The sequence below is a fragment of the Lacerta agilis genome, chromosome 17 (genome assembly GCF_009819535.1).
Source record: "Lacerta agilis isolate rLacAgi1 chromosome 17, rLacAgi1.pri, whole genome shotgun sequence".
Taxonomy (NCBI): domain Eukaryota; kingdom Metazoa; phylum Chordata; class Lepidosauria; order Squamata; family Lacertidae; genus Lacerta; species Lacerta agilis.
In genome coordinates, this window is record NC_046328.1 from 6664106 (window position 1) to 6686246 (window position 22141).

The following is a 22141-nucleotide window of genomic DNA, read 5'->3' on the forward strand; positions in this document are numbered from 1 at the left end:
TCTGGGTAATGCCTAGCGCTTCTCCGAATAGCGAGGTGCGTGTGCGGAAACCAGTCCACTGTGCAAAGGCCAAATAGGCATTTGCTGCCCTAACCACTTTGGGTTTGGCCCCCAGGAGCTAATACAGCCCTTGGGTTGAGAAGTTCCCTACCCTTGGCTTATGCAGGAATCTAATTCTGGGCAGATTTATCCTACTTAACTGCAGGCCTACTGCTGAACTGGGTAGCATTTCTACAACTGTTGCAGAGGGAGCCATGATAGGGCGTGGCAGGTGGCTTCCCTTACCTATTTTCTCCACAGGGGTGTTCAGAGGGAGGAACCCTTGCTTCAGAAGCTGCTCCATCATAGCTTCGTCGTCGGCTTGGATTTCAGAGACCATATTGCAAGGAATAAGGCCCAGCCTCGCGCAGGTTTCCCCCCGGTAAAATCCATCAACGTCTTTATCCCCGTACACCTGATGTTGATCAGGGACGAGAAAACAAACAAATGGGCTTACTCAGTTTGACCAAGCAGTTAGGCATTTCTGAAGTTTGTTTGTTATTTGTTGTTTGTTTGTCAAGGAAATAAACAACTATCTGACTTTTAGAAGGCATCTGAAGGCAGCCCAGTTTAGGGAAGTTTTTAATGTTTGATGTTTTATCACATCCACATCATCATCATCATCATCATCATTATTATTATTCTGTTGGGAACCACCCAGGGTGGCTGGGGAAACCCAGCCAGCTGAGCAGGGTATAAATAACCTTTTAAATAATAATAATAATAATAATAATAATAATAATAATAATAATAATAATAATAATAAACAAATTTCCCAGCTTTCCTCCTAAAGTCCCAAGGTAGGTTACCACAATTAAAACACAGCATTACAATACTGCACAATAGTAAAGACTGTTTAAACAACTTAAAATATTTTTTTACCCTTTTATAAAAAAAAGGTTCCCTCAAACTCTTGGCAGAGCCAAGTAATTCTACTCCTGCCCCAACCAAACCACCCTCCCCACCCTGCTGAATTCTACAATGGTTAACATGGAGACCAAAGGAGATTACGACAAAGCATCAGGAAGAACTTTGTGACTGTGAAGAGGTGTTTGACAGTGGGACAGACTCCTCCACATGCAGCTGCTGGGTGACCTTGGGCTAGTCACACTTCTCTGAAGTCTCTCAGCCCCACTCACCTCACAGAGTGTTTGTTGTGGGGCAGGAAGGGAAAGAAGAGTGTTAGCCGCTTTGAGACTCCTTTGGGTAGTGATAAAGCGGGATATCAAATCCAAACTCCTCCTCCTCCTCCACTTCTTCTTCTTCTTCTTCTTCTTCTTCTTCTTCTTCTTCTTCTTCTTCTTCTTCTTCTCTTCTTCTATAAAGTGGTGGACTTTCCTTCCTTGGAGGTTTCTAAGCAGTGGTTGGGGTGGCCATCTGCCATGGCTGCTTCAGTTGAGATTCCTGTATTGCTGGTGGTGCGACTAGATTGCCCTCAGGCTCCCTTTCAACTCTACAATTCCATGATTCTGTGATTCGAAGGGGTAAAGTGACAGCCAAGGCCATCCCATGTTCTGCTTGTGTGCAGGAGAACAGGCAAGTGAGGGCTGGCCGAATGCACATTCTGGTTAGCGGGCCAGTGCTCCATCAGCCCTCAAAGACTGGCCTCCACGGGTAGCAGCCATAAACCCCAATCCTGCATGAAGAAGAGTAGAAGAGTTTGGATTTGATATCCCGCTTTATCGCTACCTGAAGGAGTCTCAAAGCGGCTAACATTCTCCTTTCCCTTCCTCCCCCACAACAAACACTCTGTGAGGTGAGTGGGGCTGAGAGACTTCAGAGAAGTGTGACTAGCCCAAGGTCACCCAGCAGTTGCATGTGGAGGAGCGGAGATGCGAACCCGGTTCACTAGATTATTAGTCCACCACTACAGGCCATACAAGTTAAGACCACTACAGGCCATACCTTGATAATCTGCCCTTCTTTAAATGGGAGCTCCTCTTCGGCCGCATCAGGATTGGGAGACATGGTCAGTGGGTCGTAGTCGAAAAGGGCAACGAAGATCCGCGTGGAAACCTCCTCTGCAGCTGGATCAGTTTCGGATTCTTCGTAAATCTCTGGGGACAGACGCTCTCGGCTACAGTACCCATCTGCAAAATCAATGCCAGAAGCCAGAAAGAAAGTTGAAGTATGCATGGGGGAGCAGCACTGCGAGATGATCCATGCAGGTGCCTCTCAATCTCATTCAGCAAAGCCCCCAACTTGTTCCTAAGGTGCATAGGACATAGGAAGAGACCTCCTGGATGGAGGCCCACCTAGTTCAGCACCATCCATCTGTCAAGGACTAATTTAATGCTTCTGAGAAGGCCACAAGCAGAGCATTGGAAGAAATAGCCTTCAGCAGCTGATATTCAGAGGCACAGTACCTCAAAACATGAAGGATTTATTAAGGTGTCACGATTTACAGCCACCGGTAGCCCAACCCTCCTCCGCAAATTTGTCTATTCCTCCCTTTTAAAGCCATCCAAGCTACTAGTCATCCTCACATCTTGTGGCAGAGAGTTCCGTAAGTTAGTCAAAGGCTGCGTGCAGGCAGTGCTTTCTTTTGCTCATCCTGAGTGTGCTGCCAGATGAAATTTTATTAGATGAGCCCAGGTTATGGTATTATGGGAGAGGGCAGAACATTTTTGCTCTAGCCACAAAAAGCACTGGCACCAAAAGCAGAGGCCCAACGTCTGTGTTGTAAGCAATTTAGAGTGGACATTTATGCAACGTGAAATAAGAGAAAGAGGACAAAAGAGGACACAAGATTTTTGCATAAAACTTACACTTGCTAATTTATATGAATAGATGCAAATTTGGGAATCACGGCTGCAACCGAAATAGAAATGCAATACAACTCACCACGGCGAGGGAGACATGTGTCCCAGTGGTCCTTGTGTGCTTTCCCTGGTCCCTGCTCTTCCTTCTTAGCATACATTCTTTATTAACTTTAAACCTGACTCGGTTTATAGCTCAGTTGGTAGCGCATGAGACTCTTAATCTCGGGGTCGTGGGTTCGAGTCCCGCACTGGGCAAAAAGGTTCCTGCATTGCAGGGGGCTGGACTAGATGACTCTTGCAGTCGCTTCCAACTATAAAAATGATCATTGTCATTATTTATTTGGATTGAAAGTGGGTTTGGACTGGGGAGCCCTTCAAACCCAGCCAGATGGGCAGGGTATAAATATATTATTATTATTATTATTATTATTATTATTATTATTATTATTATTACATCATCATCATCAAAGAGTGGACATGTTCAAATAGAGGATTGTCCTCTGCAAAGTAAGACACAAGGTAATGGCTACCCTATAGCAATCCTGCATTTTAGTCTGCTGCTCATAGCGGCTGTCAGTGCTCATGTGGACACTGGATGGCGGAAGGGTGGGTGGGATTTGATTCAGCTTGCATTTAAACAAAGCCTACTTGATTTGCACTTCCTGAAACAATACGCAGGCAGAGACACAAAAATGCTTCACACTGGGGCGGGGGGGGGAATGCTTTTCCTATTGTGTAGATTAGGGGAAATCGCATACAGAAATGCATAGATTAGGAGAAATTCACACTGAAAACCTTGCTTAATGAGGACTCGAAAAGGAAAAGCGAACAGATGTGAAAACCGCAACGCTGGAAAACTGTGAGGATCCCAACTGGACAGAGCCTAGGGCTTGCTGATCAGAAGGTCGGTGGTTCGAATCCTACTCCAGTTTATGAACAACGGGTGTAGCCAGTTGCTAACACTGCCCTAAAACTACAGCTCTGCTTGAGTACTCAGCGCCTGACCCCCACCATGATACATGGTTTTGGGGACATCCATTTGGGGATCAGATAGGCTCCAGCCACACATTTAACCCTGCTATGATGTGGCAGCTGTACCAAGACCCTCATTTCCCAACAGCCCCACAAACCCTGCCTTTGTGTCCATGAGCAAGATGGAATGTGTTGCATTTCCATTTCAGTTCTAACCATGGTTTCCAAATCTGCATGTCTTTTTCTTCTGAGTGTAACCTCCCCTTGGGACGATCTCACATTTATTATGACAAAGATTCATAATAAATGACATGAAATGACCAGGAAGCCTAAAGGCTCGGCCGCAGTTAAAGCGGGGGCCCCGGGGAGAGAATAAGAAGTGGAACTTGCAATGATAAGGTTGCAGTGTATTGTGTTGCTGTTTGGGATTCCAATCATCCAGTTCCATTTCCCCTCCTCCACCCTGTATTCCATTCCTTAACCCCAGTAAGTCAGAATCCTCTGGCCACTGAACACACTGTTTTGAGCCCCTTCAACTTGGCTCTCCCACCCACCCAATTAAAGCTGCTTTCATTATTCTGCAAATCTTAAGGTTCCCCCGATCCTTCCCTCTTGTTGGTGGGTGGTGCCTGGACACGGGTGAACATTTTTAATAGCTACTGCTATTCCCTTTGGCCATACCAGTTTTTATATCATTCCCTCCAGCGGGCAAAATTATTTATTTGTTTATTTATTGCCCACCCTTCTCTGTAAGGTCCCAGGATGAGGGACAGCATCAAAACGATATTACAAACCATTTAAAGCAACTTACAGCCATAAACATAAGGTGGGTCCTGAAAACATACACTTCCAAGTGCCCAAAGCCAGAGTGATTTCTTTAATTGCCAAGTCGAGGTGCTAAAACTACTTACTCTCTCCAGGAATGAATTAGCTGATCAAGCAGCATCTCCTTCTGCCTGGAGGGGCAAGACTGGAACCTGGGCTGTTGTGTTCCCAGCCACCAGGGGAATTTGCAGATTGGCAGACTGGCATGTTTACAGTCCACCAGTCCCTGCCTTCAGCTTCTCCCGCCTCCTTGCTCCAGAGACAGAAGCATGGAAGCTACACTGCAGGGGTGTTTGCTAGGTAGCTTAACAACACCCCTCCCCCACTCTGTTACCCTCTGCTGCAGATTAGAAGAGTCTGCCATACATGAAGGTCCAACTCCTACCCATAAGCTCCATAGGTGACCTTTGGTTAATAGTACCAGTCTCTCATCTATCACACAGGATTTTTGTGAGGATAATTGGGGGGGGGGAAATCACATGCCTTGAGCTTCTTGGATGAAAGGCAGGATGTAAGTGTAATAAAACATAAATATTAATAGAAATCTATCTATTCATCAATCCATCCACCCATCTCCCAGTTGCAGTTCATGCAATTCCACAAAATTTTACAATCAAAGTCATCGCATGTTGACTTTTGCAGAACATTTGGCCATTGCAGACTAATTTCCTGAATACTCTCTGTGTTGGCATCCTCCCCTCCTCCCCAATATGCCTTCCTCTAACTTGGACTGGTTTCAATGTTTTTTTTTTCCAAGTTGGATGAGCATTAACCAAAGCAAGCGCTGGTGCGTTCACAAGGGAAGTCGACTTGTGAGGACTTCACAATTGGTGGTGGGATAATAACTGTGGGAAGGGCCTCTTAGTTCCCCGTTCCCATTTCCCTATCTCAAGTGTTTACATTGGAGTCTCTTTGGTGAGTGAAGTGTTCCAAGCAAGACACCTGGACCTAATTTGCAACGAGGCCCATGGCAAAATGGTACCACAGAAACTTTCTGTGCATAGATAGCTACGGAGAAAAGTCTTACTGCAACTTTAGATACCATTTACTGAGCAGAGTGGTTGGCCTTTCAGCTCCCCTGAACATGCCTTCACTCGGTCAAAGTGGCTGTCTATGCACAAGAAGACCACACTTGAGAACTGACCACAAACACTCTATACTATGGATACAATCCACAGCAGACAGTGTCCACACCATTCCCTTTGGAATCCAAGGGACAAAGTGACATGCTGGGATCCCATTCAGCTCTTTGCGCATGGGATGGGAAACCTGTGGCCATCCAGATGTTGTTTGGCTGGGGCTGATGGGAGTTGGAGTCCATCAACGCCTGCCTTAACAGTGTGCTGGATCTGGGGCTGGCCTAGATGCGAAGAAGGCATGTGTTTTGCTTTTAACCAAAATTTGCATTATAGTTCCTTGGATACAATTGAATGCCATTTTGAATCAAGACTGAACCTTCCAAGACAGCAATGATATTAACCACCTAATTCAAAACTGCACAGATTTTTTTGGGGTTTCTTAGGATTCCCAAGCAACGCTGGGTATGAAGCTCTTGACACCTCTAATTGCATGGCTAATATTTCTTGGGTGGAGTGTAATGACCCCGTTCTGCAGTTCAGCAGTACCCCAACGCAACCCCACACCATCACCTGGCATCTGCAACCCAATGGCAATTTGATCACACCCCCTTGATGCGATTCCTTGACACCACATATGAAGATAAGTGCATGTATCTTTGTTGGCACACTGATTTCAGTGGTTTCCAACGGACCCGCACAGACAAGTCTAAAGGATGCTGCCCACATGTTCTTCCTTATGTGCTTAAGCAAGCCTTTATACTTACCGAGACTGGCAAGGGAGTATCTGTGGAGGGAACACCAGCCATGCCAGTAGAAGTATATGTAAGAGGGTCTAATTCATTTCCCATTAGAGAGGAGCAGGGGAACATGTGGGCCTCAAAATCTTGCTGGATTCCCAGCTCACATCAGCCAGAAAGTCCAATAACATTTGGAGGGCCACAAGTTCCCCATTCTTGCAATTACAAGAACCTCCAACATTGCCACCACTCAACCCACGTTGATGTGGCACATGGTGGTATCTCACAAAGTGGCTGGTTCTGTTCACAACAAAGGAGACCGTGCATACAGGGGACATATCTGCCATGGGCACACCTGCATGAGACGTGGCTGCCACTAGCAGGACCCGTCTGCTCACCTCAGTCGTTCAAGGTCAACATTCACCACTGGCATCCCCAAATGCCTTTTGCATATACGTATTTTTTGTTCAACGGAACACCACATTTTCGGAGAGGGGCCGCCTTTTTAAGGGGGAAAGTTACTGAAACGTCATTTCCAAGCAGCAGGAGGGCAGACAAAATGCACGGCAGCCAGACAATGAGAGGAAGGAAGGCCAGCCCCAAAGCCTTGCATTTGTTCATTGTATTTGCTTTTCTTGTAAAGCAGGTGGGAATGAGGACAAGGGGGGTAGCATATGGGACAGAGGGGTATGAGGACCACACCCCCTAAACACACACACACACACACATATGCACACACCAGAAGTAAGTTGCCAAACCAAGATGGTGGGGAAAGGAGGAGAGGGAGACTCTAGGTCATGGTATTGGGAACCGGTGGCTCACCTGATGTTGTTCAACTCCCATTAGCTTCTGCCAACATGGCCAGTGGTCAGGGATGATGGGACTTGTAATCCAACAACATTTGGAGAACCGCAAGTTCTCCATCTCTGTTCTAGGTGCACAAAAGTTTACTTTTATTAGGCCCACTGAGGAATGAAAACAAATTCATTTTCATGGTGCCTCGCCACTTACTGCTTCCCAAAAGATGGCAGCAAGATGCCTCTGGGATGTGGTCTGTGCCCAGGGAAAAGAGGATTTACCCCCCTTGTAATAATTCTTTCTATTCTCCCCCGTTCTCGAGTTTGCACTGCGTTGCATTACAAGCCTCCAGAATGCTCAGAGATCAAAGCATCCCTTGTTTTGAACCAACACCACACCCTACTTGCAAGCGAGTCCTGTTGATTTCTGAAGTGCTTGGCCTTGGTCTACATGGCCTCAGCGCCATTTTGGTTGCAGGGAGGCCTGATATTCAGATCTGAGCTCCGCTAACAGCAGGGCTCTGTGACATTTTCAGAGGTGAAACAAATCCTATCCGCATTCAGGCTTCTGCCAGACTTGGACATTAAATAATTTGAAATTCTCAGAGAGGAAAGCCTAACCCATGGCATGCTTTCTTGGATGCACGTCCCACTGAGTTATTAGGATTTCCCCCCGAAAGCAAGGATATGGCATGGGGCTGCATGAGCTGAATCCGCTCACTGCTCTGGTGTTGTCGATTGGCTCCCTCCTGAGCACGCTGCAGCTGCATTTCGGCAACAGAAGCACTTAAGGCGAGGGTACAAGAAAGCGGCCGTGTGCTTGGATCATGTCCGTTGGGATTGCACAGCCAAGTAGAAAGGCGGGGGAGGGGAGGAGGGGCAGAGAGAGGATGGGGTTCATGCAACGGGTGGTGCTTCTGACTCATTTCAATGTGGAAAGCTGATGGCATGGGCAGGGAATCGGGGTAGATGGCCATAAAGCTTTCTCCTCCCTCAACGGCTGAGTCTAAGCAAAACTTACCTGTTCGTAAAGAGGGGGGAAAGGAAAGCAGGACAAGACTTGCCTTGTAAAAGAGGGGGCGGGGGAGGGGCGGCCTCGGCATTCGGCGTGGCATGCAACGTCGACATACAGAGATGGCGCTCATTTCACACGCAGTTCTGAAAAAAGCAGCCCTTTTTTTTTTGTTTGGCACAAAGGACGAAGAAGGGTTTTGGCATACCGTATCTATAGTCAGAGGCCACGGTACGTTGCCGGCACCATTTCCTGTGTCCGCCAATGCTGCGATAATAAGCATCTTCTCTTAGGGGGGAACTATGCCCCTCACTACCTGACCGAGCACCTTCACTGTTACTGTCCATTGTAATCTCTATGGAGAAAAACGGAATGGTCTATTAAGCACGACTCCGGTTACCCTTCCCTTGTAGAGGCTTCCACACGGCAAGGCTCACAGCCCGGCTCCGCTCTCCCTTTGGCTGGGACGTTGGCTGCCATGCACCTCAAAGCATTCCACAAAAAATGTTAAGAAGGGAGCCCCTGTTGGATCAGGCCAAATGTTCATCTTGGCCCAGCCGACAGGATATCCCAGTGGGAAGCCCAGAAGAAGCACCTGAGCAGAAACACCGCTTTCCTCGCCTGTGGCTTCCCAGCAACTGGTGTCTGGAGGCATGCTGCTTCTGACAGTGGAGGGTGAGCACCACCATCGCGCCTAGTCTGGTACCCTCCAGATGTTTCTGGGCTCCAGCTTCCACCACCCCTGGCTGTTGGCCATTCTGCCTGGGACTGATGGGAGTTCAAATCATGAACCCACCCTTGGAGCCCACCAACATCTGGAGCGCCATCAATTCCTCTTGCACGTGCTAATCTAATAAAATGCATCACCTTGCTTATTTTGTAAGGCCTGGTTCACGTTTTGGGCTGTTTTGTTCTCTCTCTTTTTTGGTAGAAGAAGAAGAAGAAGAGTTTGGATTTGATATCCCGCTTTATCACTACCCGAAGGAGTCTCAAAGCGGCTAACATTCTCCTTTTCCCTTCCTCCCCCACAACAAAACACTCTGTGAGGTGAGTGGGGTTGAGAGACTTCAGAGAAGCGTGACTAGCCCAAGGTCACCAGTAGCTGCATGTGGAGGAGCGGAGACGTGAACCCGGTTCCCCAGATTACTAGTCTACCACTCTTAACCACTACACCACACTGGTTATTCTCAACAGCTGAGTGAGATGAAGTAACCTTATGATGTGGGTGGGGTGGGGTGGGGTGAGAGTAATTCACATGGCAAAACTGCCAGTGTGATGCAATCATTAGAGTGTTGATTTCAGGGATCTGTGTTCAAATCCTCACTTTGCCACGAAGCCCACTGAGCGGACTTGGGCCAGTCGCTATCTCTCCTCCTAGCCTACCTGCTGGGGTTGTTGTGGGTATAAAATGTACACTATCCTAAACTCCTCAGAGGAAATGGTGGGCTAAGACACAATAAATAATATCACTGCATCCTCGAAAAATATGTCAGCAGTTCCTCCCAACCCCAAAGCTGTGGCACTTGGCTGTCTTACCATACACCAGGCAAATGATGAGGGGAATGGACAAGCCTGAGACTTTTTTGTGTAATAATAAATCGTAGTGTATCATCGCTATGTACAAATGCAGCCTCTCCATGTTTGAAAAATTTGCCATTGGCATTCTATAAATGTGGAAGCTCACAGGTCCCTCTCAGGCCATTGTGGACTTTTTAAGTTCATAAATTTTTGTTTGTTAATTATATATTCTTCTGCACCCCCAAACTTATGTAGAAATGCCCGACTTAATTTTGGTGGCCCTGGTTTCAAAAGGACACAAACTCTTGAGTTCACTGTAAGTGGTGATGATTATTTAACCCTTATGAGAAACGGCAAAGGTACCTCATGCTCTGCCAGAGAACATGAGCTGCGTGAGGAGATGCCGCCTCAAACTGGTTGATCCCTCTGGGGAACGGAAGAAAGATAGCCAGGAAAGGAAACCGCAGGGACACAATTCATATTTCAAGTTTCCTTGCTGGGTACTCTTGACCAAGCTCCAAAAAAATAAATAAATGTATTATGGGGGGGTGGAATTGCAATGTGCTGATGAAGAGGAATGGGAAGATGGATGCTCTGATGGGTGAATCGATGAGGAGGATGAGGGCAATTCCTTCCAACAATGAGTACATCTACAGCACATCAAATAGAGTTCAGGTGACATAGGTTTTTCTCAGACAAACCTAGCTATGCCTCCCCTAGCCGGGGGCCTAATATGGTTCACACAGAAAATCTTTCTCCCCCCCCCCATCACCAGATCCCACTGATTTTGGCAACAGTGGCTCGTGGCCCTGGGGAGGGAGAGGCTTCATAGTGATCAGATCGACCACTTAATGAGCAGAGAAGGGGAAATGGATCTCCACTGCTCATCTGCATGAATCAGCTGTGTGATGTGTGTGTGCATGCAGAAGGGGTGTGCGAGAGTGTGGCTAGTTGGGAGGCAGGGTGACCATGGCCCCAGGTTAAAAAAAAAAAAAAAGTGGGGGGTAGGGGTGAGCCATATATGGTTTAAAGTGGAGGAAAACAGCCTTCAGGCTGAGCAGAAGGACAGACAAGGATCCTGACAATTTCTCCATGGTTTTAAGTTTGGTGATTAGTTGCAATTCAGCCACTAGACTGGAAAGAGAAGTGGCTGAATTGCAACTAATCACCAAACTTAAAACCATGGAGAAACCTGGTCTGACCAAAGACATTGGATTCTTATCTCATGAATATAACAAAGCTATCATTAGCCATCTCACCCCTTGCCTTTCCCTGCAAGACTAATTGCAGCCGTTAAGAGTCGTCAACAGGTTTTCCACACCTATCAGCTGATCACCCATTCCCACCACTTCTGAGTAATACCCCTCCCATTCCCTCACTATATTTAAGGATCTGGTGACTTCTGTTTCAGTGTATCTGAAGAAGTGTGCATGCACACGAAAGCTCATACCAAGAACAAACTCAGTTGGTCTCTAAGGTGCTACTGGAAAGAATTTTCTATTTTGTTTCGTGCTGGGGTTGTGTTCCACTCATCTTAAGGGACCAGTCCCCACTGATTTGCTGCATCCCATATTTTTCCCCTGCAGGGGAAAAAGCACCAGGGGTGGTGGGGTTGGTGGTGGTGATTTTTAAGCAGCCCTTTCCATCTTTCACTCAGTTCTGCAGCCTTTGGAAGCTGCTTTCAGGTGTTTTCTTTTTAAAGGGTGGGTAAGATAACATATAAGTAGCAAATAGCATCTAGTTTGGCTGATAGTTTGCCAAGAGACCAAATCCTTGTTTGAGCTCCTTTAGATAATACCACCCCCCAGGGGTCCTTGGGGAAAGGCTAATCTGTAGGTACATGCAGGTTCCGCTTACCAAACACAGTGTGTTTGCATAACAAGTTGACGATTCCCATTGATTCCTATGGGGAAGTTTCTAATGCGTTCCCAATCACAGATTTTTGTCCCGAACACCTACCCCAGGAAAACTGCTCTCTGATTTGTCTGATCATTCCCCCACCCTCTGATCCTCAGTCAACCAGCAAAAGGCAAACAAGGAAGTAAAAAATGCTTTCTGTTTGGATATCTGAATCTACAGTGCGTAGAGCAAGTCTTGGGTACGAATTCCTCGTGTTCAGATAACTGAACCTTCGCATAGCAAGCGTTCGGAAAGCGGGACCTGCGTGTGCATCCAATATAGCCACACACCAGCTTGTTTTCACCAAGCGCAGTGTGTCCACTGACACAGCCTGAAATTGTCCTAGGTGTTAGCAGGACATATTGGGCGATCACATCCAATTGCCGTGCTGCAATTTGAAAACCCACCGTTTGCGAATCACAATGATGTGGAAAGTACAGAGGCATTCTCCTGTGCGTGGAAGTGGAGCAAAAGTCCCTCTTAAAATAAATAAAAGGCCAAGAAACTCTTCTTATTAAAAGAGCTGCTCCACTCTCTTCCAACTCTGCAATTCCATGGGGGATACTTTAGTTGTGGTTTCCGCATTGCGAAGGGGGGGGCATATGACCTTTGAGGTCCTTTGAGGTCCCTCTATGATTCTATGAACTGACTGAAAGATGGTCAATAAGAAAGGCCTTGCACCCCATTTCCCAGTCCCCCCAATTCTATCGAAATTCAGAGAAGACACATGGGCACACCGTCTTCATGGGACTGTGCTGCTTAAGAATGTACATGGCGGAGATGGGGGCTGCCTGTTCAAATGCGTCCATGCATTGATGCACATGCCAGCACACAGGAAGAAAAGCTTTGGGAACCTTCTCTCTTGTGTACTCGCTGAGTAGGAGGGGAATGGCATAGAGGAGTTTCCAAATTACACAGCATGCCCTCTGCCCCGCCCTGACTGACAGGACTCTGTAGTAGTACGGCCCTGGCAGGATGTTACCACCCGCCTTTCGTGACGAACCCAGGTTGTACAAGTAGAGTGGTTCATCCGCTCGGCGGTTTTGTCCCAAAAAGTCTCTCATGCTAAATATCCAGTGGGAACATTCCTACGCAAAGCAGACAGAAATGTGCTGTTGCTGTTCCTTCCCGCGGCATCAAATCAAGGTCAGAGTTTTATTTGGGGACTTCCCTTCCTGCCAACCCATCTTTGTGCTTCCCTTCCAACAAGCAACACAACATGTACCAGTCAGGGCCAACTAACCATGGAAGGGACCAGCATGGGCCGCGACCGCTGTGGTCCTCCCGAGCTTCTGTGAGATGTTCTTTGACTCCGGTGCTCCATCCTGTCTGGTCGTCCGGAGGATGATGGGTTACTCAAAAGCTAAGAACCAAAATAAATGGGAGGAAGAGAGAGAGAGAGGGAGAGAGAGAGAGAGAGAAAAGGGGAGGGGAGAGACAGGTTTAAAGTTACACAGCTGTACACATGTCGTAAAGGGCGGGGGGAGGCGGGGAGAGGAAGAGGGCAGGGTGTGTGAAATTAACATAAAATCAAGTCAATCATCGTCAAAAGCTCTAAAGGCAACTAAACTTTGTTTTAACTGAAAGGTTAGCTGAAAAGAAGAGGACGGATGCCAGTAAACCTGGAAAGGAAAGAAACAAACGAAAGAAAAAAGTTTGCAAACAACAGTCGCACATTGGAACAGAAAAAGGAGAGTTTTAAGACATTCTTTTGCCTTTGTCGTTGCCACTAAAACATGCTTCCAGTCCCTTTGATCCCTCCTCGAAGTGGACTGCGGCTCTTCCCCCAGAGCGGCGAAGAGTGGATTAGCCTGCATTTATTTGATCTACTCATTTCACTCCAGCCAGACTCCTGTCGTTTCTTTTTTGCAGCATCGCCATCCATCCTCCTGTCATTCCTTTCCCCCCTACTGTTCAGTCTGTGGCCACCTCTAGGCTTTTAAAAGTCATTAATGCTTGCAGGAGTGGGGGGGGGGGGAGGAGAAGAAGAAAATGAGATTCCAAAACCTTCTCAAATTAATTTGTTTGTTTCCCCCCTTCAAAATTGCACAGCCGGCACACTCTGCTTGCTAGTTTGCTGGAAATGGCTCTTCGGGGGCCAACCGACATTAATTGTAGAGAAGGAAGGGGTGGCGGGGGGGGGGGGGGAGGTCGTCAACCAATTTTGTTTGTGGATTATTTAAAAGAGAGAGAGAGAGATTCCACTGAAAACAAACTGCTGGCCTAGTTAATGCAGAAGCAGCTAATGCTGAATCTACTATCATCATTTGAGGGCAGAATATTTCTGACATGCCCGTTCTCTGGATAATTGCTGTCCTTAAAAAGTGAGCAAGGCATTCTCGGTGCATTTGGAAGCAGGGAGGTCTATGACAGACGATATAAAAGCATAGCTGCCCCTCTTGTGGATTAAATACGGAACTGCAGCAACTGTTCCTAGGGGTGTGTGGTTGTGTTTGGAAACAGCCAAGGAGAGCAAGAGCTATTTTTTTGGGTGGGGTTTGGGGAGTGTCTTTCTCCTGCATGCAGAGATGCAGTTCGCAACTTCAAAGGCAAGAAGAGATGGTTTTTGTTGTTTTAAGGGTGAGGACGGTGGACAATAGAAACACAATGAATCTTGTTTAACTCCAAAGCCCTAGGTCACTGTCGCTACAGGACAGGACAGGAGAGAGACTGTTCTTAGTACTTGCCCAGAGATAAGGGTTGAAGAAAAAGAGAATTCGTCCTTGAAAGTCTAGGAGTGAGGGAAGCAAAAACAAGATGACAAGATGGAATATTTAAAGCAGACCTTAAACAAACAGAAGAGAGAGAAAAGGGGGGGGGGGGTTGAAATAAAGTTAGTGTTTGGCAGCGGTGGTTGTTTAAACCCCAAGTTATAAATAAAACCCCTTAGTGGTTATATTTTAAGGAGCACAATAAAAAAGAAACAAAGAAATTGTTGGAAAAAAATTATAAAAAGAAAGAACAACCTCAAATGTTAGGGAAATGGTAGTTCAGCTAACCCTTAATTAAAATTTAGTTTCAGTTGTCCTTTTAAAGAAGGAAGGGAGAAAACAAAAGCCAGTTATCTATTTGTTGATTGATTATCTGTGAGGGGTTTTAAAAAAAAATCATCGTTGTAAAGCAAATTAGTCCCATTTCATTATGGCACAAGATTTTTTTTAAAAAAAATAATAACAAAAAAATAAACAATAAAACAGGAGCATTAAGAAGCCTGTGAAAGCAACATAGATTAAAAAAAAGAAATTAAATACGTGGGAAAGAATGAGGAAAGAAAACGCAAAACAAGAACGGGAGCAGGGAGCTAGAGACACATGCTGAGGATGGACTCTTGAGAAAACGAAAAGGAGAAAAAGGAAGAAGAGGTTGATTTGGCAAGCAGATGTTTAGAAGGAAGTTTTTGTATTTCAACACACCAGAGGGTCTTTGGGCTCTCGGTAGGATGGCCTTGCAAGTGGGACGGAAGGTTCCCTAACGCCATTCCCTGCCAAGTGGCCACTCCAGCCTCCCTGATAATCTTCGCGCATCAAATTATCTGCTCTATTACACCAGTGAGGCTCGCACTTCCTCTCATAATAAGATGGCTTGCTCTCCTCGCCTTGGGGCTCTAGAAAGGAAGGGAAGGGGGTCGCCAAAGTCTTCTTCAATGCTGCTCTGCCTCGTCAGCGTCCTCCGGCGGGCAAGCAGTGGCCGGGGCGGCGTCTTCGGCAGGAGCAGCTCCCGCCGGCAGCGCAGCAGCTGGGCGCTGACGTTTGCGGAAGCCGCATCGTAGGCGTTGCGGAAGCTGAAGCGCGATTCCTCTTCCTCGCTGCCGCAGTCCAGGCCGCTGTCTGGGCTCCTTGTGGAAGACCTGCTGTAGGTGTAGCCTCTCTCGCCTGCATCCTCCAAGATTCTCTGCTTCGCCGGGTGCCAGAAGTTGTGCTGCGGGTCTTGGTGGTAAGATCTGGCAGATCTACTCTCTCTAGCTACTGCACTCCTCATTTGTGGGCCATCCCTAAACCCTGCTTGTGCAAAAGTTCTGAGTGATCGCCGTCCTCTTCAGCTACTTCGGGGATACTGAACAGCTTTTTACTGTGGTGGATCTGCTGGGGCAAAATCAGGCTGCTCCAAAAAAGTTGCTTCAATTTTCTTATTCGTGTAACATTCCTTTAAAAGTGCACGCGGGATTTTTTTAAAAAAGAAAAAGAAAAAAAACAACGGGCCAAAGAATAGGCGAGGGAGAACAAATAAGTGTGTGATTTTTTTAAAAAAGAAAGAGGAAGGAGGGAGAAAAGAAAAAAAAATAAAGACAGAATTAGTTTTAGAGCAATGGCGAACAGAAAGCATGCAGCTTTTATTCAGTGAGGAAAGAATGTCATGCTTTGAATGGGAATCTGTGAAAATAAAAGACATGATTAGGAAGTTGCTCAGTGTTGTATTTAGTGCAAGGATGTCAATACAGCAGGCTGATATATTGAGGCTCTAACAAAGAACTGGAACCAGGCACTTGGAACAAGGAAGTTGATGCTGCACAGGAAGTTTCCTTGGTATGTGGGGAAGAAGGGGTATTTGCCTATGGCATAACTCTCCCCTCTGCTTTCCTCCAATCTGCAGACTGCGCTCTTCAGTTAGACTTATCTCAGTGCAAAATCTCCTGTCCTGTCCCACACGTTAAAAGAAGCTAGATGAAGAACAGAAACTTACCAGCATGCATTTGCATGCTGAGAATAATTCCTAGAAGGCACATTAATGCTCCTTTTCCATTGAAGGGGGAAGAGGAATACAATGCCCAGTGATCAATTAGGATATTGTCATCTTCCTGTTTAGCACCGTGGCTATCTAAACTGAGTCCTGTTTTGAAGGATATCTTATGAATTGACTCACCAAAATCTACACTGTGACACCCAGTTTTAAGGGGATTAACATTTTGGTACCTACCAGATGCTAGATAAATTACCAACAGGAAGGCAGAAGAGTCAGCACCAGGGAGAGCTCCAAGATAGGAGAGGTGTTGGTTTTCGTATGCTCTTTGTTTTAAAGAGCACCCAACTTTTAAGCTTAACATTATTTGAAATTGGCTTTCTATTGGATGTTCAAGGCAAAAGAAAACAACTACACCTGGAGAAAATATTTCCCTGGCATGTGGCAGACTGGAAGGGTTGCAGAGATGGACTGGCCTGCTTGAAGTACCTGGTTTGCTGCCAGCAAGGTAATTCTAGGAATATGTGTGACTGTGTGCCATGGTTTTCCTTGGGGCAGTAGGGCTGATAAGGGGGGCAGAAATTTGAAATTATATAGAACGTGATTCCTTAGTGAGGATTTGAGGTTACAGTTGGGAAGTCTCTTGGCTGCTTTTGTATATAGCGTGGTGGCCTAGGATTTCCAACCACATTCCTCTTCGTTTGAAGATGCTGCTAGTCCACGAAACCTTTGGACCATCCAAGCCTACCCTCGAGTAACTCAGCAGCTCCTCTTTCTTTCTCTATCCTTTGCATAGAGGATTTCCCCATCTCATAGTTGCTTTTACCTTGAGAGTGGTATGCGATGTTATACTGACTCGCCTCCATCCCTCCATCCTCCATCTGCATCTCTGAGTACAGCTCTTCCTCGTCTTCTTCCATGAGTCGGACAGGTCGGAGCCCCGGCTGCTCTCAGTATGGTACTCCTCCCCATGGCAATAGTGGGGCTGTTGGGGGGGTGGGGTGGGGGGAGAGGAGAGGGAGAAAGAGGGGCGAACAAAGCAAGATGCGGCTTTTCAAAATTCAAATCAAGGCCAACCTCAAGATGTTGAGGTGGGGCAGCTCCCAAGAACCTCAGCACCACCACCAGGGCTGCAGGCATTCGTGAAACCAAAGGACTCTCCACACCAGCTGCAGACTACACCATCCTGGGGATCTTAGCGTTTGTTTCAAAGCACATACAAGCAAGCAAATTTCTTCACGCTGCGACTATGGCACATGCCTGACGCTCAAGCTGCTGCAGTTGCACCAGTTTACCTGCTTCCCCAGCTCGGAGCCTTTTAAGAAATCATCAACGGAAGCCCCTTTCCTCTTGACACGCGGCGAGTCATAGCCATCTTCTTCTTCATCAGAGTTTGCGTAATGCGCAGCGTCGCTCCTTTCGCTGAACACGCTCCTTCTCTCCAGCTGTGGAGTCAAGAACAGAGAGCGCCATGAGGAAGAGCTCCTCTCTAAGGATGGTGGGGAAATTTGATATGAGGTCTGTGTGCTCTGGTGGTAGGGATGGGAGAGGCATTCCAATTCAGTTTGCACTGAAAGGCCAGCCCATTTAATCTGGACAAGTCTTGTTGCTCAGTTGGTAGAGCTTAAGACTCTTAATTTCAGGATAACAGGTTCGATCCCCATGCTGGGCAGAAGGTCCTGCATTGCAGGGGGGTTGGACTAGATGACCCTCACGGTCCCTTCCAACTCTGCAGTTCTATGATTCTTCAACACATTCACATTGCTTTGGGGCTCCTCCTTTCCCCAGTTGGTAGGAAGTTTGAGGGCAGGGACCTATATCAGGGATTGGGAAAATTATGGCCCTCCAGACATTTCTGGACTACAACTCTCATCATCCCTCATCATTGGACATGTTAGCTAGGGCTGATGGGAGATGAAGTACAATGATGGTTGGAGGGCCACTGGTTCTCCATCTCTGCCCTACAATGTCATGGGGGACTTTGGGTGTGTACTATATCTGTTGATTTACAGATTTAAAAGGCACAGGGGAAAGTAGGTAGATAGCACTGTTTTTATAGTACTACCAGGTTCCTCAAAGCAACAGCATGTTCCCCAAGTGTACCTGCTTGCTCCCCTCTCAAGGCCCACCAACCAAAATCATTGTTAAGAAAAGAAAAGAAACAACTCTCAGGAACCCTGTCTCCTTCATTGGCTATATTCCCAGCTTCCTCCCCAGCTCCATCCAAGTAAGTGTGTGCGTGTGCTTGGAGTGGGGTGCCCAACAGCTAGCTGCCAGTCACAACTCTTCTAGAGGAATATCCAGTGGGGTGGCCTCTAGATGATGCTTGACTCCCTTCTTACCATTGCCCATGCTGGCTGCGGCTGATGGGAGTTGGGAGTCCAACAACACCTGACAGGGACCACACTGGTTACCCCTACTCGGCTATCTCATTCTGCTTCCATGGGTAAAGGTAAAGGTAAAGGGACCCCTGACAGTTAAGTCCAGTTGTGGACGACTCTGAGGTTGCGGCGTTCATCTCACTTTACAGGCCAAGGGAGCTGGCGTTTGTCTGTTACGCAGACAGTTTTTCTGGGTCATATGGCCAGCATGACTAAGCCACTTCTGGCACAATGGAACACCGACACCAGAGCAGTGCACGGAAACGCCGTTTACCTTCCCTATTAATCTACTTGCACTTTTTGGAGTGCTTTCCAACTGCTAGGTTGGCAGGAGCTGGGACTGAGCAACCGGAGCTCACCCCATTGCAGGGATTCAAACCGCCGACCTTCTGATCGGCAAGCCCAAGGCTCAGTGGTTTAGACCACAGTGCCACCCGTGTCCCTCGCTTCCATGGGTAGGCAGGGTCATATTGAACCCTTCACATGTAGAATTGTAGAGTTGGAAGGGACCCCAAGGGCCATCTAACCATCAGTTCAGTAGCATCTAGAAGGACCATGTTGGCTACCCCTGCTATACTGTTCTGCTTGCATGCGTAGACCAGACCCACAGAGGGCCATTCACATGTGAAAATCACCAGTGGATGCTGCATCCATGAAGGAAGTGCATGTGTGAAATGGCCCAAGATTGGGTTTTGCTGCCAGTTTTGCGTGGTTGTGGGTGTCAGATGCAGCAAGTTCTACTCACCCTGCTGCTCTCGGCTGCGACGCGCTGAGCAGCCTCCCTGGCCATTGCCTTTGCGACAGTGTTGGGGATGGGCGCACCTTGTGGCTGAGGGAGTATCCGGTTTGGGGAAGGAGACCTCCTCCCCTGGAGTGGGCTGTGGAAGTTGGGAGGCTCCAGGGTGTGGCCGTGGATGGGAGACGCCACGCGGCCCTGCTCCCACGACTCATCCCTTTTTACATGCGGACACAAATGTTCGTCTTTGGTATCTGGGATGCCGGCACTTGGTAATGGCTTAGATTTGGGAGCTGGCCGAGGGTGAGGGGTTGGAGGCACCAGTAGGTCAGGTGGAATGGCAGCGCCCAGCGAGTCCACCGATTCCCCTTGGACAGAAAGTGTCCGGACGAGAACTTCCCTGGCTTCCAGGCTCCGGATTCTCATGAGCTCCACGACGGTGTTCTCAGCCATAGGAAACATAACTTCTGCCACCTAATCGGATGTATAAAACACAAAGGCCAAGTTGAGAAGGAGCCCACTTCTTCTGCTGCCATGCCTGGATAGGAAAGGAAGGAAGGGCCCTCAAACTAGGACAGAAGACGAGCAGGATGCTGCAGTAGAACCGAACAGTAGCCCTTTATGAGACAGAGGTGGGCAGACTTCTAGCTTACAGCATGTACTTTGACATTTATTTATTTTTGCTAGGACCCCAAGGTCTGCTAAAGTTATAAGTTTTGTATGCATAGAATGTTATGTTTGTATGCGTTGAAGTTTAAAACTTAAGTATAGGTTTGCATTAGGCAGGAGGTTTAACTCTAGCTAACTATGGCAATATAAGGCTAAGGCTGGAGATTTCCATTTCAGCATTTATGCTAAGTTATGACTCATCCCTAAGAAACTGCCTCAGTAGGCAATAGCTCAACGATTCGGTTTGTGTAGGATCTCTCTCTGGGACCAGAGAAAGGAAGGTTCTTGGACTGTATTAAGGGGTTAAAGAAGACTGGACTGCATTGCTAGTTTGTTTAAGGGCAATGTGTTACTTTATAGTCTTGCAACATATATTTTGCAACTCAAGACTGTTTGCAGTAATGCATTTTGAAACTAGCTCAACAATTCTGTTTGTGTAGGATCTCTCTCTGGGACCAGAGAAAGGAAAGTTCTTGGACTGTATTAAGGGTTTAAAGAAGACTGGACTGCATTGCTAGTTTGTTTAAGGGCAATGTGTTACTTTATAGTCTTGCAACATATATTTTGCAACTCACTTAAGACTGTTTGCAGTAATGCATTTTGAAACCTTTTCTTGTGGTGGGGAGCGTATTAATTTCTACTCTGCAAAAGGTTCAGACCAGGGGTTCTGCTCAAATAACTCTTAACTGAAGTTTCACCAACAGCATCCATGTGCAAAACAGTGGCTCGGTGGGGGCAGGACGGCAGACAATACACTTCAAATTAATCACACATGCTCAACTTCAACTGCATATGCAGTTTCTTTTTTAGCACAAGAACTGAGTTCAGTGCGTGCACGCACACAAAAAAACTCTTGGTTTTTACTTGAAGTTTTCTTTCCTTCAGCTGCCTAGCCTAGGTCTCATCCACACTTAGGTTTGTCCCATGATTTCTACACACTGGTCTGAGAGATTATTCCTTTGTTCCACTGCTTTCCATGGGAAAAGCCGCTGTTTGCCACTGTGTCACAGGAAACGTCCATTTGCAGAAAACCTGATAGACTGTTTGCAGTACTTACTGATTCAGCAGTAAGCGGTGGGTTTCCCCAAGGAAAGTGGCAGGACAAAATGAAAAAACCTCTGGGACCCGTGTCTAGAAAACACGGGGCAAGTGGCGTTGAATGAATAAAACTTTATTTGCATCAGTCATCGGCCATAGTAACAAAAGAACATTGGGGTATACACAGAACAAAATAAAAAGTCAATTATCAAAAACACAGTTTAGGGTCCAGAATCAGCAGTCAAATATTGGACCTTATTCTGATTGCCCCAGCTAAAAACCTTACAACCTTTGCTGTCATCTGCTCCTCTTGATCTGCCAGGAGAAAAGATACCATGGCTGTGGTAGGGCGGCCCGGAATGGACAATAAAAGAGGGGCAATAATCTCATTCCTCAATCTTTGTAAAGAGTGCAAGCCAGGAGGGCATGCGCCACTGATTCAGTGCTGCCATCTCCGCAGGAATATACAGTAAGCGTTTTTGGTATGGAATCTGTTGGAATCGTCCCTCAAGTACAGCCGAGGGCGATGCATTCAATCTTGCGAGGGTAAAAGCACGCCTATATTTTGGAGTTGCTAGGTTTTGCAGATAGGGTGCCAGAGGATCAAAGTGGGAGGATGGAAAATGGTCATACCATGGGCAAAATTTCCTTATTGTGGCCAAGTTGTTCTGATGCTCGACATCATTTAGGCGTTGGCAAATTTAGACTGTTTGCTTTACTGTAACCCACAGCGAGTAGATGTTGTGGGGCATTGTGGCATTGTGGATGAGCCCACAGAAAGGGGTAGAAAAGGGCCCCATCTGCAGCATACATTCAAAGCAGCATCATGCCACTCTAAAGAGTCATGGCTTCCCCCCCAAAAAATCATGGGAACTGTTGTTTGTCAAGGGTGCTAAGAAGTGCTTTTCTTCTAGAAAAAATGTTGCTGGTACTGAGTACCACTGAGTACCCCTAGGGAAAAATCACTGCTGAGGGTTGTCAGGAGATCCTCACTCCCTTC

The 22141-nt window shown here is 46.9% G+C and overlaps 1 protein-coding gene across 1 annotated transcript in view; it reads right to left on the reverse strand.

Annotated features, from left to right (window-relative positions):
- Positions 1-22141, reverse strand: part of RIMBP2 (RIMS binding protein 2) — a 276015-nt gene that overhangs the window by 14904 nt on the left and 238970 nt on the right. The window contains 12 exon segments of the mRNA XM_033174379.1: positions 286-454; positions 1945-2129; positions 12880-13003; positions 15054-15261; positions 15263-15620; positions 15623-15716; positions 15718-15783; positions 17144-17179; positions 17181-17239; positions 17242-17302; positions 17613-17762; positions 19444-19908. Of these exon segments, the coding sequence (XP_033030270.1) occupies positions 286-454; positions 1945-2129; positions 12880-13003; positions 15054-15261; positions 15263-15620; positions 15623-15716; positions 15718-15783; positions 17144-17179; positions 17181-17239; positions 17242-17302; positions 17613-17762; positions 19444-19908 (1975 nt within the window).